The 13,329-nt window shown below is 39.8% G+C and overlaps 1 protein-coding gene across 1 annotated transcript; it reads left to right on the top strand.

Moving 5' to 3' along the window:
• Positions 1-1,352: 1,352 nt before the first annotated feature.
• Positions 1,353-11,349, top strand: CKAP2 (cytoskeleton associated protein 2). Its single transcript, XM_039353290.1, has 8 exons — positions 1,353-1,427; positions 1,871-1,917; positions 2,474-3,234; positions 4,934-5,147; positions 6,905-7,072; positions 8,598-8,667; positions 8,849-9,182; positions 10,763-11,349. Exons 2-8 carry the CDS (start codon positions 1,915-1,917, stop codon positions 11,001-11,003), a joined length of 1,791 nt encoding a protein of 596 aa, XP_039209224.1. The 5' UTR covers positions 1,353-1,427; positions 1,871-1,914; the 3' UTR covers positions 11,004-11,349.
• The last annotated feature ends 1,980 nt before the right edge of the window (positions 11,350-13,329 follow it).

Raw genomic sequence — 13,329 nt, 5'->3', positions numbered from 1 at the left:
TCTTATTGGTGGCCACACCCACTTGGGGGTCACCACAACATGGGAAACTGTATTATGGGGCCACGGCATTAGAAAGGTTGAGAACCACTGCCCTAGACCTTCAATTTATGATCTATAGCTGTGATGCTTCAAATTTCAGAGATGGGAATATAGTGGCAAGTTTTCAATTAATAATCTACCAAAAAGAAATCAAAGAACTATATTTGGATACAGCTCTGAGTAAGCTTGTACATATGCTTATTTAAAGTCAGATTTGCTATTCACCCACTCCCTCTAAAGTGGGAAAGAAATAGAATAACATAGAATAAAGAAGAATAAAGTAGAATAATAATAATAATAATAATGAAAAATCACTAAAAGCAAAAATCATGTGTCTGCATAATCTCTGAAAGAAAGCTGTTAGCCAAAAGCTGTATTAACAGTAGGTGAATGATCTAATGCATATTTAGAAACATTGTATAAAAGTAAAAACTGCCTTCATTGTATTCCCATGAGAAATGGAGCTAACTGTGAGAAACTATCTGAATGTTATACAAAGTAGATTCCATATACAATGTAAGATTCCATCTATGCTTCCTTTGTTCCTGAGAAAAAGAAACCTATAAAGCTTTAGTTTAGACCCTCCCCCTTGTTCAGAAATTTGTTGATTGTTAAATCACTTCTGAACCTTTTGCGCAAAAATAAAAATCTCTCTTTCACCCTTGGAATTTCGTAAAAGTCCTTATATTTTTTAAGGCTTTATTTTTCCACAAGACCTCTGAGCAGGTCAGAATTAATTTTTCTAAAATATCTCAAGAATATTTTCCCCTATTCCCACCTGCACTGTGTGGAGGAGTAACTTTTGAACAAATTGAGCATGTTTAAAAACTATGAGCCATGGAGTTTTAATGGGATTGTAAATCTGTATTTATAAACAAAAACAACTCCTAAGCTAGTGGGACAATAATTTTTTTTTTCAGAATTGTTTTCCAAGACTCCAACTTTCCATCTTTCTTTCTCCCAAAATGAAAAGACAGAAAATAAACTGGACATAGTTGTGCTACAGCACGCATTCGTTCCCAAAAGGAACTCACAAATTACAGGAGGAAAAAAAGACGAGGTAGAACTAGGATTATAAGCAGAACTTTATATGCACAAAATAGCCAGTTTGGACGGTTATCCATGCGGGGGGGGGGGAGAACAATGGTTATCAGCCGACATGCATTTTTCAAAAGAACCACAGAGGCTGCTGAGCGCTGGAGAGTGCGCTTCTTGTCTCTGGTTGGCTAATTTCAAGCCCCCGAGTGCACCAATCGGCAGGGTCGTATTGCCCACGTGACCACCAGGCGCGAGTTTAAATTTCAACGGGCGATTGTATATAGGACATCGGAGAGTCGGTTGTGTCGTTTCTGCGGGCGAAATATTTTCCTTGCAAGGCAAGCGGGTGGGTAAGCGCCGTGAAATGGTCGGATGGGGTGCAGCTGTTAAAAAAAAACTGAGCAAAAGCAAGTTTAATTTAGAAGTAGTGGAGGGGAAAGTTTTCAATTTTGTTGGGCGCCGGATAGTCCTCGATTCCAGCTGAAGAAGGGAAGCTGGAAAAGGACTCTTGCTTTTTTGGGGGGGGGGGAAGTGATTATGATTTGAGTTTTCTGAAGGCCGATATCATTCTTTTCGCTCCTGTGATGCTTGTTTTCATTAAAGTATAAAACAGCTTGAGACATCTCTCAAACTTGAATGGGTTTGTCTGGTGGAACGTTTCTTGCATATTCGGCAATCTTTCCAAAAGAAACCCAGAAAACAATATGTGTAAAATTGCTTGGTGTAAAACCTATTTTATTGTGTAAATGAGGCTTTACATTAAAAGTTGCAAGTGAGTTTGTTTTCTCTTTAGAAAATCTAGGAAAGTTGGAAAACTGCATTCTCTCAACAACAAAAATGGTAAGTCATAAAAGATATTGATAACTTAGACTGGAGCTGCAGGCAGATTTATATTACAATTAAGAGACAGGATGTGGGAACTGCTGTCTTTAAAAAAATTACTATACCAAAATAATGTATATGAAATGTAAGGAAGGATCTTGGGGTACTGTATAGCCAGGCAGGGTACTTGTTCATTAAAGTTTTAAAAACTGAATTAGATAACTTTTGTCATTTTTTACTGTGGGCACAATGGCACACATTAAAAATTTAGTTACTTGCTCTTAAAGTGTACACATATACAACACATTTAAACATACTATATACGTACAACATATAAGTAACATATAAATATGAATATGCAATGATAAGCAAAATTTGTGAAATTACTATTGTGACTGGCTTTTCCAATGTCCTGATGTTTTAATAATAATAATAATAGTAGTAAAGTTGGAAGGTGAAAAGTGAAGAAATACTACAGCAAACAAGTATATGTATGTCAGGATGCCAGGTGCCTCACATCATTCTTTAAAAAGTATTTAAAACAGTATGTTAATGCTATGTTAATTTTTTTCAGGAAGATAAAGAAAATGCCAACAAATCTATATGGAACGAAGTGGACAGTATACTTGAAAACACTTTTATTTCCCCTAAAAACTTAAATTCCCATGTATTGAAACAAATTAAGACAGATACAAATTGTAATTCTCCAAACAGTATGACAGTAGCAGATCCTGAGTCTGCAGCAGTAAAATCCAAGGTTATGTCATTTACTCAGACTTTTCTACAGAAAGCAAACATAAACAAACAGAGAAAAGCAGATGTCCCCAGCTCTGTTCCATGCATTTCAGAGAAACACATACTTGGCTCATATCGTGGCAAAATAGTTTCTTCTAAGGTAAACTCATTCAGAAAAGTTCCAGCAAATGAGTCTAGAAATTATCTTCCTGCTCTGCCTAAATCAAGAGTAGCCACAACTAATAATGCTAAAGTCGCTGGCAATGCTGGTGCTCCTAAGGTCCCAAATTCTACCCCTTTTCAAACCAGTACTGTGAGAGTTTCTGTTTATCATCCCAAAACTATTCTGAATCATGAGAAACAATCTGTCAGTGGTAGCACAGAGAATAATGGGACTACCCAAAAAAACTGTCGCAGCAATCGGAAACCACTATTAAAGACTGTTCCAACCAATGCTAATAATTCTGTCCAGAGGACAAAGAAACTTGCTCCATCTAAAACTGTAAGTGGAAGCCTAAAAGTACCAGCTTTCGAAAGTCGTGCTACTATGTCACCTTCAAAATCAACTAAAAAAGCTCCGACATCTGTAGATGTGAGAAGGTAATGTAAATGCCTCCATTTTTTGTATTAAAATGTTTTGGGATAATGCAACATCAAAAACCAGTTTGAATTTTTCAGACTATTCCCACATTGTGATTTAAAAACAGCCTTATATGTGAATGGATGCATTTATATAACGTACCACTAAGCCATGGCTTGCTTGCTAGATTTTATGGAATAAATCTCATTTAGCTGGGTTTGATCAACATGGTACACCAAAATCAAGCAATTTCTAAACATAGAAATTCAGATTGTACAAAAGAGAAATTAAACCCTTGTCACCCTACCATCACAAGTTCATATTTATGACTCAGATTTTTTATTTACTTTGTTTAAATTAGCCTTGAATATTCAACAGTTTAAAGCAATTGCACATACTGAGTTTGGGGGCTTGAAAACAGGATGCTTTCACATCTGCTATTACAGATGATAAATGTTTAATTGTGTGTTCCCTCACCCAGTCTGTGATAAATCATACTTTGTTAGCTTTAGTCCTATATATCTGATAATTATGATTAAATATAATTATACATGTGAAATCTTAGATGCTATTTAGGCTTACAGGCTTATTTCTGTGTTTTCACTGGAACTGGTGTTTCATTTTGGTAGGCCATTCGATCTGCCAGTAGGCCAATCAACTGCCAGTTGATTGCTGGATGGCACAAAAATACAGGCAGGTTTGGCTTTTTCAGCTTAGCTCTGATAGCTGCAAATAGCAGTTATCTTTGCCTTATTTTTCTGACAATCATGTAATTGCAATTTTGAGTGTTTAACTGTTCTGAAGGGTTCTGGAACAAAGGGAAATTGTTTAGTCTAACTGTTGCTTTCTTGCTTTTTGTAATCAGCTTTTGCACCAGAGAAATTTCATGTAAGCTTGGGATATACTGAAGGAGGGAATAAGGGAGTGTACAGGAATGATTGATGTCTTTCTTATGATGTAATGGCTCTGTTGTCTGATTTTCATTGGCTAACAAAGTTTATAAAGCAATGCTACCAATTTTCTAATGCGTGGCACTTCTGGACGTAACTCTGTCAGCGTTCCAGATCGTTGGCCACCCAGCTGCTTAATTTGATCAAATAAAGTGCTGCTTGATCAAGAAGTCTCCGCTTGGGTTAGATCAGTGGTTCTCAACCTTTTTAATGCTGCGACCCCCCCCCCAACCGGTCGTAAGTCGAGGACTACTCAACTGGTTGTAAGTCAAGGACTACTCAACTGGTGCAGCACCATTTGCAGAATGGGACTTTTGGCAGGCTCAGCAGGGCAGAGACAGCCTGGACAATTCCTATTGGCTTTTGAAAGCCAATAGAATTAGACTCTATTCAAGAGAGTCTATTCTATTGGCTTTCAAAAGCCAATAGAATAAAAGGGGGAAAAAAATGGCGGACTGCGTTGTTTGGCGACCCCCGTGAAATGGTTGTTCGACCCCAAATGGGGTCCCGACCCACAGGTTGAGAACTACTGGGTTAGATTGATATAGTATCTCAAGTTCAAATAAGGGACTGGGACCTTACAGTTCTTAATAGTTGATTTTATTTCTTTTGTAATATAAATGTCCTTTGAGATAGATATGAGAGGAGCTGTGAATTAACATTCTCATTTCCCTGTGGCTAGATAACTGGGTAGCTGCTATACGAACTATTTCTAGCTAAAAAACAAAATGAAATACTATACTAATCAACTTACATATTTATCTTTTAGACTTCAGCTAGCTGAATGGCAGGCTTCAAAAGGGACAAAGAAGCAACATAATACCATAGCTGCAAATAGCCAGCCTAAAAAAGCAACATCTCAGCAAACTACAAAAGAGCCAGCTGAATCCTTTTGGGCCACAATCGTTGAAGAAGATGAGCAAGGATTACTTAGTGATAAGGTCAACAAGACGCTTGCAGAATGTCTGGATCTCATTGAAAAGGTATGTTTAAATAAACTACTATAATGATGAATTTATAACATTCTTGTACTTTATTCAGTTCTATAAATTCTGAAGCTACAAGGCATACTGAACTTTCAAAACAACTGGCCTTATAATGGATCAACGTGAAGAGAGTTGGTAGGCTACATCATAAGAAAATCTTGTGTGTCATTTTTCTATTTTAATTACTAGAACAATCAGATCTGTCCTGAATGGGGATAAAAGACTGAATTGTGGAACACAGATGGTTATTACTACAATAGAGAAGATTCTTTGAAGTTTTGTATTACATAAAAGGCTAATCATTCTTCTCTGGATTATGAAAATATAAACTAATTCACAGAAGCTTATACATTACAGGTAGTCCTTGGCTTAAAACCACAATTGGGACTGGCATTTCTGATGTAAGGTGGTGTACTTGTAAAGTGAGTCATCACATGACCAGACCCAATTTTATGATAATTTTTATAGCAGTCATGCGAACCACACAATTAAGTGAATCTCTTGGTCATTAAGTGAATCTGACTTTCCCAACTGACTTTGTCAGAGCTCCAACACTGGAAGTTTTAAAGAAAAGATTAGACGACCTTTTGTCTGAAATAGTATAAGGTTTCCTGCCTGAACAGGGGGTTAGACTAGAAGACCTCCAAGATCCCTTCCAACTCTGTTATTCTAGTCCAGGGGTAGGCAACCCAAAACACTGAAAGAGTTGCTGATGAAAGCTAGGCGTTTTATTTGTTTTATTGTAATTTTATTGACATTTTACTAAATTTTATTAAATTTTTTAGCACTCCCTGGTGCTCACATTTGTTTGGTTATACACACACACACGCACACATACACATACACATACACACATGCATATATACATATATACACACACCTATAATAAAGGTAAAAAGATATATGCAGTGTTATCTTCATTTTAGTTGTCAAAGCGTCTCTCTGTCTCTTTCGCTCCCTCCCCCTCTCTCCCTTTCTCTTTTTCTTTCTTTTTCTTTTTCTCTTTCTCTCTTTCCTTTCCCTTTCTCTCTTTCCTCTCCCTCTTTCTCTCCTCTCCCCCTCTTTCTCTCTTTCTCTCCCCCCTCTCTCTCCCTCTCTCCGATCTTCTCCTCACCTGGCAAGCTGGCTTCAAGCTGTTCTCCAACAAGCTCAGGGGTAGGCAACCTTGGCTCTTTTATGACTCATGGACTTCAACTCCCAGAATTCCTGAGTCAGCATAGCTGGGCTAGCTAGCTCTTTCCTGCTTCCTGCTTCCTGCAGAGACGCAGCAAAAGGAGGAGCTCAGCCCAAATAAGCTTTTCAGCTTGTCGGAGAATACTGTGAGTCCACTCTTTTTTTACACACACACACACACACACACACACACACACACACACACACACACACAGAGGGAGAGGGAGAGAGAGAGAAGGGAAGGGAAGCGCAAGTGCCTGTCTCTGTCTCTCTCTGCAAATGGCAGAGGAGGTTGGGAGCCATAGGGGAAGGCTCAAAGAGCTGCATGCGGCTCCGGAGCCGCAGGTTGCCGACCTGTTTTCTATTCTATTTAATTGTTATCACAATTGGGGATGATGAAATGGTCGTAACTCGGAGAACAGGTCATCAATCATTTTTTTTCAAACTAGTATCTTTGAACTGTTAAATGAATAGTTGTAAGTCAACTACCTATAGTCTGCTTATGCAACATACTAACATTTCTCTAGAACTCATACAGTTTAAGAAATTCAGTGCATTTTCTCCTTGTTATTTCTCTTCAGGGCTCTGTAGGTGAAAAAGTACATTCCATTTTGGAAAACCTGATAATGAAAGTACCAGATGCAAAAAAGTTTGCTAAGTATTGGGTGTGCCAGATGCGTCTTGAACAGTTTCGCTCCACGGAAAAAGTAATCACTATCTATGAAAAGGCAATTCTTGCAGGAGCGCAGGTAAACATCCTTAAAACCTGTCTCACTAAATTTAATTTTGTTTTCAGTTGCTTTGCCAATTATATATATAATTGTTTAATAAACTAACAACTGTTTGATAAACTTAGCTTTCGTCGGCTAACTGCCGATGTCATCAGAGTGGAATGCCGGAAGTTCGAAAGCCTGCTTATACCGGCAGTTTGTGCACACTGCTCATAGAAAGCATTACTGGTCTACCCGCCCCAGTTGACCGTATTGCTTCTAATAGACTCACATCCATTTGTATACTTGTAAGCTCAGGGATCATCGCCTCTCTTGTCTCTCTCTTTGCCCACTTTGGATGTATCTGGGTACACGTTGCTTTAGGATGGTCCCCCAGTGCCTCCTGTCCTGTGGCCATCCCCACCCCCCGCTGTGAGTGTGGCACCCCACCTCCCATCATTGGCTCCTGTACGAATTGTGCTGGGCATTTCTTCCCTTTGCCAGTCGTGCTTCTTTGCTGTTCCATGAGACAGCGGTTCTGGTCTTGCGTAGGCTGCGCCTGTTGCACTCGTTGTGAGTTGTTACGCTGTTCCCACTTCCTTAGTGCCTGATAAGCAGGCAGTAACTCTATGTGGCGATTAATTGAGTGTTCATCCGATTAATTGAGTGTTCATCCGACAGCCAAGCCTCCTTCAGTAACCGGCTGCCCTTAGTGACATCCTGGGCAATGGCCTCCCCCCTGGCAAGGTTGAACGTGTGATTGTTCCTGGCCATATGGGCCCAAACTGTGAGCGTTGCTCATGTCCTCTAATGACCAGCTCGTGTTCCAAGCCTTTTGGTCATCTCCCCAATTAATTGCAGTGACAGTCCTTACATTTCACTCTATGTATCACTGAAGATCTTTCTTCATTGGGGAATGGTTCCTTGGGGCGCATTATTTTGGCATGAAGGGTTTGATTCGGTTTATGGGCAATACTAATGTTATATGGAATCAATATCTGTGCCGTCGCCTCTGACACCCCATTGACATGTGGTAGAGTTGTCCATGCCATAGTAGTGCTTGTGTGTTGCATTCTGCGAGGCTCGTATGGTCTGCTGTACCATCTGATGAAATCAACTGGGTAGCCGTTTCGCCTGCAAACACAGTGTGTGTGTGTGTGTGTGTATGTGTGTGTGTGTGTGTGTGTGTGTGTTACACTAAACTTATTCTTTTATACTGCCCAGAGTCACCTTCTGTGTGGTGGTGGCCATATAAATTTGATTAATAAAATAAAATGAACTTGGATCTCCAGTTTTATTTGAATACTGATCTTTTATAACATTGTGAGTAATTGTAAGACATGGATTTGCCTGTGGCCTGAGGAGCTTAGGGTGATAAAGAGCCCATCAAGTGGTTTATTTGTTGTCATGTGGGGAGGTAAGAGTTTTATTGTTGTCATGTGGGGAGGTAAGGGGTTTTTACTGTTATAAGTCACCTATAATCACAGTGAGTGAGCTGGGCAGTCATATACATTTTCTAAAATAATTAGCTAAGCTAACTGCAAATTTATACTTGGTCTTTCAGCCTAAGGATGAGTTACGTCATACACTTGCAGATGTTATAAAGACTAGACGAGATCTACCAAAAACTGATGGTAAGATTTAACATTATTGATTAGTTTCTTCAAATCTTCAATTTTGCCCTGCTAAACCCAATCCTTGTTATAAGCAATGTATATAACTTTTATTTGCCATCTGTAACTTTTGAATTTCTTTTAACAGGCTTAAATATTGAGTTGCCTTATATTATGACAGAATATATTTATATTTTTTCAGAATGTGTGAAGGAAGAAAACATTGTAAATCCTGAGGGACCAGCTGAAACAGAGATAGAAGAAGCTTTCAAGGAAGTCAGTTTGAAAAATAAGGTGGAGCATAGTAATGAAACTTTTCAAGAATCAACAGAAATTTGCTCAAAAATCAAAGAAGACTTGCCTAAGAAAAAAAAGAACAAAAATAAAGAACAGATGCAGAAACCTATAGACTTAAAAAATGAAGAAACTGATACCAGTGCAGAGAAAGAAAGACTTCAAGAGATTCAAACTCCTGAAAATGAAAAGGGCGCATATTTAATAAAATATAATTTGTCAACCACTTCCCATTTGGAAAGGTGAGTCTTAATATGATCTTTTCCATGTAGGGTCTGAGGATGTGGAGTTACTGTCCTTAATCTGAAAAACATGTTATGCTCAATTTGTGTATAATATCCAAGTGTTTGGGAAAAGTGAACCTGACCAATTTGAGTTCATCTTGTTTGGGAAAAAAAAATTTCATGGTTTCCAGCTATTATTTTTCTTCTCAGAAAAGTAATAGCTGGAAACAGTGGTGGGATTCAAATACGTGAACAAATGGTTCTCTGCGTGGATGCCACTTCCAGAAGTCCGTTCTGAGTCCAGAATGGAGTTTCGGAAGCATCGTTTATGCATTTCTGGCAGGCTGTTCTGGGCCTGGAATGACGCCTCTGGGCCTCCGAGGCCCAGAATGGACTTCTGGAAGCAGCATTTACGTATTTCTGGCAGGCCGTTCTGGGCCTTGGGAAAAAGGGCTAGGGCGCCAGTTCACCAAACAACAAAAATTAGCTACCAGTTCCACCAAACCAGTGCGAACTGGCTGAATCCCACCACTGGCTGGAAACCATTACAGCATGGCCCCTAACCTTTTTTTGTACCAGGGACTGGTTTCGGGGAAAACAGTTTTTATATGGACTGGTAGGTGGTGGTGGTAGTTTTGTGCACTACTTAGATCCTGCGCATGCACAGATTCAGCTTTGCTTATGCGGACCGGTTCCTAATAGGCTATGGATCAGTCCCAGGGCTGGGGGCCCCTGCATTATAGGACTCAAAAACTGATTAGTGAAAATTGACAGGTAAAATCCTTTATTAAGATTTACCTATTTGTATTTAGTACTGATATAGCATATTTAGAATTTCAAAGTAATTCACATTTCAGTAATATAAAATTGAGTTCACATATGATACCATGTCATAAATTAGGAGTTACGAATTATAATGTAAACCAATAGTAAATTCCATAAATCAGATCTCCATCAAATTACAAAGCACTGAATCAGTTCTTTAGGAATTTCCATTTACTTTTTAGAGGTAATAAAACAAGTCATCTGGATCTATATCATTATAAAAAAGTATATAGCAACAATAACTAAGACTTACAACTTTGGCCCCAAAAATCAAACCTTAAAGCAGTGGTTCTCAACCTGTGGATCGGGACCCCATTTGGGGTCGAATGACCATTTCACGGGGGTCACCAAACCATGCTGTCTGCCATTTTTTTCCCTTTTCCCTAGCTGTCCTACTCCCTCTTATTGGTGGCCACACTCACTTGGGGGTCACCACAACATGGGGAACTATATTATGGGGTCACGGCATTAGAAAGGTTGAGAATCACTGCCTTAAAGTATTTTCTAAACCAGCTATGGCAGTCAAAATTATCAGTCTTTGAAACTGGCATGGTTTTATGTTCCTAAAATCATACATGGCTGAAATAAGTACTGTATATGCACTACCCATAGAGAAGCAATACATTTTTCTTACAACATTCAAATATTCAATGCCAAATTAATATTTGTATTATTTTTATTCACTTACTAAGGCTGTTCTGTTACCAAGCCACGTTGAATTATTGCATTCTAATCCTGCAAATACATAAATGGTTTTTCTTTTTAACCCCAAGTACAAAGAAAAGACTGCAGTGTGATGATTCAACCATTAAAAATCTGAAATTCCTAACACCTGTGAGACGGTCCTGCCGCATCCATGAAAAAGCAAATAAGTTACCAAGTATGCTGAAAGAGCACAGCCCTTGTGTTTCTTCGCTTCAACAGCTTGGAGAATTGGGAGATGAAGGCACTGGTTTCATCTACAGACCAAACAATGCATTAACTATCAGTCAACAGGACCAAAGCAGAGAATGAAAGCACATGTTTATTTAAGTTGAAGTCCTTTAACTTAGTGCAGGTGTTATGTTGCCATGGTTTAACTAACTTAATTTAGCTTTACTGTTATTGAACAAATAAATATCTTAACATGGGAATGATTGCTATGCTTTAACATGTTAAAGATGCATTTATACCAATTTTACCATTGGTGATACTAAATTAATTGTATAATAGCATTTAACTAAGTTGAACTTTGTGGGCAAAAAACACAAGATTATTGTATCTAATTTGTAGATCTGAAGATAAACCTTTACAAATATTGGAAATAGTCACTAACCTTTTTGATAATTTTCAATGTATATTAAATATTAATTCACTTTTACTGTTGGTGTAAAAAAATTTTAAATTTACCTTTTTCAAAACGTTTGAATTTTATATTAGCTCTTGATGTATATATATGTATATTATATAATATACATATAAAGTATATAATATACATATATATTATATGTATGTTGGTATATATATATATATATATATATATATATGTATGTATGTATGTATGTATGTATGTATGTTTATTATATATGTTTGGGTGGGCAAAGAGATTGAAATAGAACATTAACAACTCTGAGAAGATTGTGGAAATAAAATTGCCAGTTTTATAAATGCTGTTCTTCTGAAAGATTTGATCAGTGGTTAGAAGTAGCATGCTAATGATTTAATATAAAAATGTAGGTGCCTATTAAGGACATTGGGGGTAACAGTTTGGTACTCACAAGCTGAAATCCATGGAGATGGCAATGACAATGCTTTATAAATATTTCAACAATGTTTATAAAGTGAACATTTTATTTATTTATTTATTTAATTTATATGCCGCCCAATCCCAAAGGACTCAGGGTGGCGTACAAAATTAAAACAATCATCGAGAATAAAACAATAAAATAATTCAATCATACCGCAAGTCCGATCATGTCCCGGCCCTCCCTGGGGACATCAGCCCCAGGCCTGCCGGAACAGGAGAGTTTTAACGGCTTTCTTAAAGGCCGGCAGGGTGGGAGTTGTTCGAACCTCGGGGGGAAGTTGATTCCACCAGGTCGGAGCCACCACAGAAAAGGCCCTTCCCCGAGGGCCCGCCAGCCGACATTGTCTGGCCGACGGGACCTGAAGGAGGCCCAATCTATGGGACCTCACCGATCTCTGGGAACTGTGCAGCAGTATGTGGTCCTGTAAGTAACCTGGCCCTATGCCATGAAGAGCTTTAAAGGTGATAACCAACACCTTGAATTGCGTCCAGAGACCCACAGGAAGCCAGTGCAGCTCGCGGAGGATAGATGACGTGGGCGTACCTTGGCGCGCCCACAATTGCTCTCGCGGCTGCATTCTGAACCAACTGCAGCCTCCGAACGCTCTTCAAGGGTAGCCCCATGTAGAGCGCATTACAGTAATCCAGTCTTGAGGTGACGTGCACGAGGCGAACCTGGGCAAAGGTTCCCCTGGCCACAGCCGATAGATGTTGTTCCAAATTTAGCTGTGAGTCCAGGAGGACACCCAAGTTGCGTGCCTGCACTGAGGGAGGTCAATTTGCCTCCCCCAGGACTAATGATGGACCATCCAGTTGACCTTTGGGAGGCAAGACCCAGAGCCACTCGGTCTTGTCAGGGTTGAGTCTAAGCCTGTTCACCCCCATCCAGGCCCTCACATCTTCCAGGCACCAGCACATCACATCGACTGCTTCACTGAAAGGACACGGGGTGGAGATATATAATTGGGTATCATCCGCGTACTGATGATACCTCCCCCCGTGTCTGCCGAATGATCTCACCCAGCAGTTTCATGTAGATGTTAAAAAGGAGGGGGGACAGGACCGAGCCCTGAGGCACCCCATGATCGAGGCGCCTAGGGGTCGATCTCTGTCTGCCCGCCAGCATCGACTGCGACCTGTCAGAGAGGTAGGAGAACCACCGCAATACGGTGCCGCCCACCCCCACCTCTCCGAGATGACGCAGAAGGATACCATGGTCGATGGTATCGAAAGCCGCTGAGAGGTCAAGAAGCACCAGGATAGAGTGACCCCTATCCCAGGCTCGCCAGAGGTCATCAGTGCGACCAAAGCAGTCTCAGTGCTGTAGCCGGGCCTGAAACCAGATTGAAAAGGGTCCAGATAATTAGTTTCATCCAAGGATCGCAAGAGTTGGGACGCCACCACCTTCTCTACAACCTTCCCCACAAAGGGGAGGTTAGAGACAGGACGAAAGTTCTTCAAAACAGCTGGGTCCAGGGAAGGCTTCTTGAGGAGGGGTCTCACCACCGCTTCCTTTAAAGGTGATCTGCAGTGGGCTGTGGAGGTGGTGGGTGG

The sequence above is a fragment of the Crotalus tigris genome, unplaced genomic scaffold, assembly GCF_016545835.1.
Source record: "Crotalus tigris isolate CLP2741 ecotype Arizona unplaced genomic scaffold, ASM1654583v1 scf7180000018510.657491, whole genome shotgun sequence".
Classification (NCBI taxonomy): Eukaryota; Metazoa; Chordata; class Lepidosauria; order Squamata; family Viperidae; genus Crotalus; species Crotalus tigris.
Note: the sequence above shows the minus strand (reverse complement) of the source record. Positions and strands in the feature narration are given on the sequence as shown.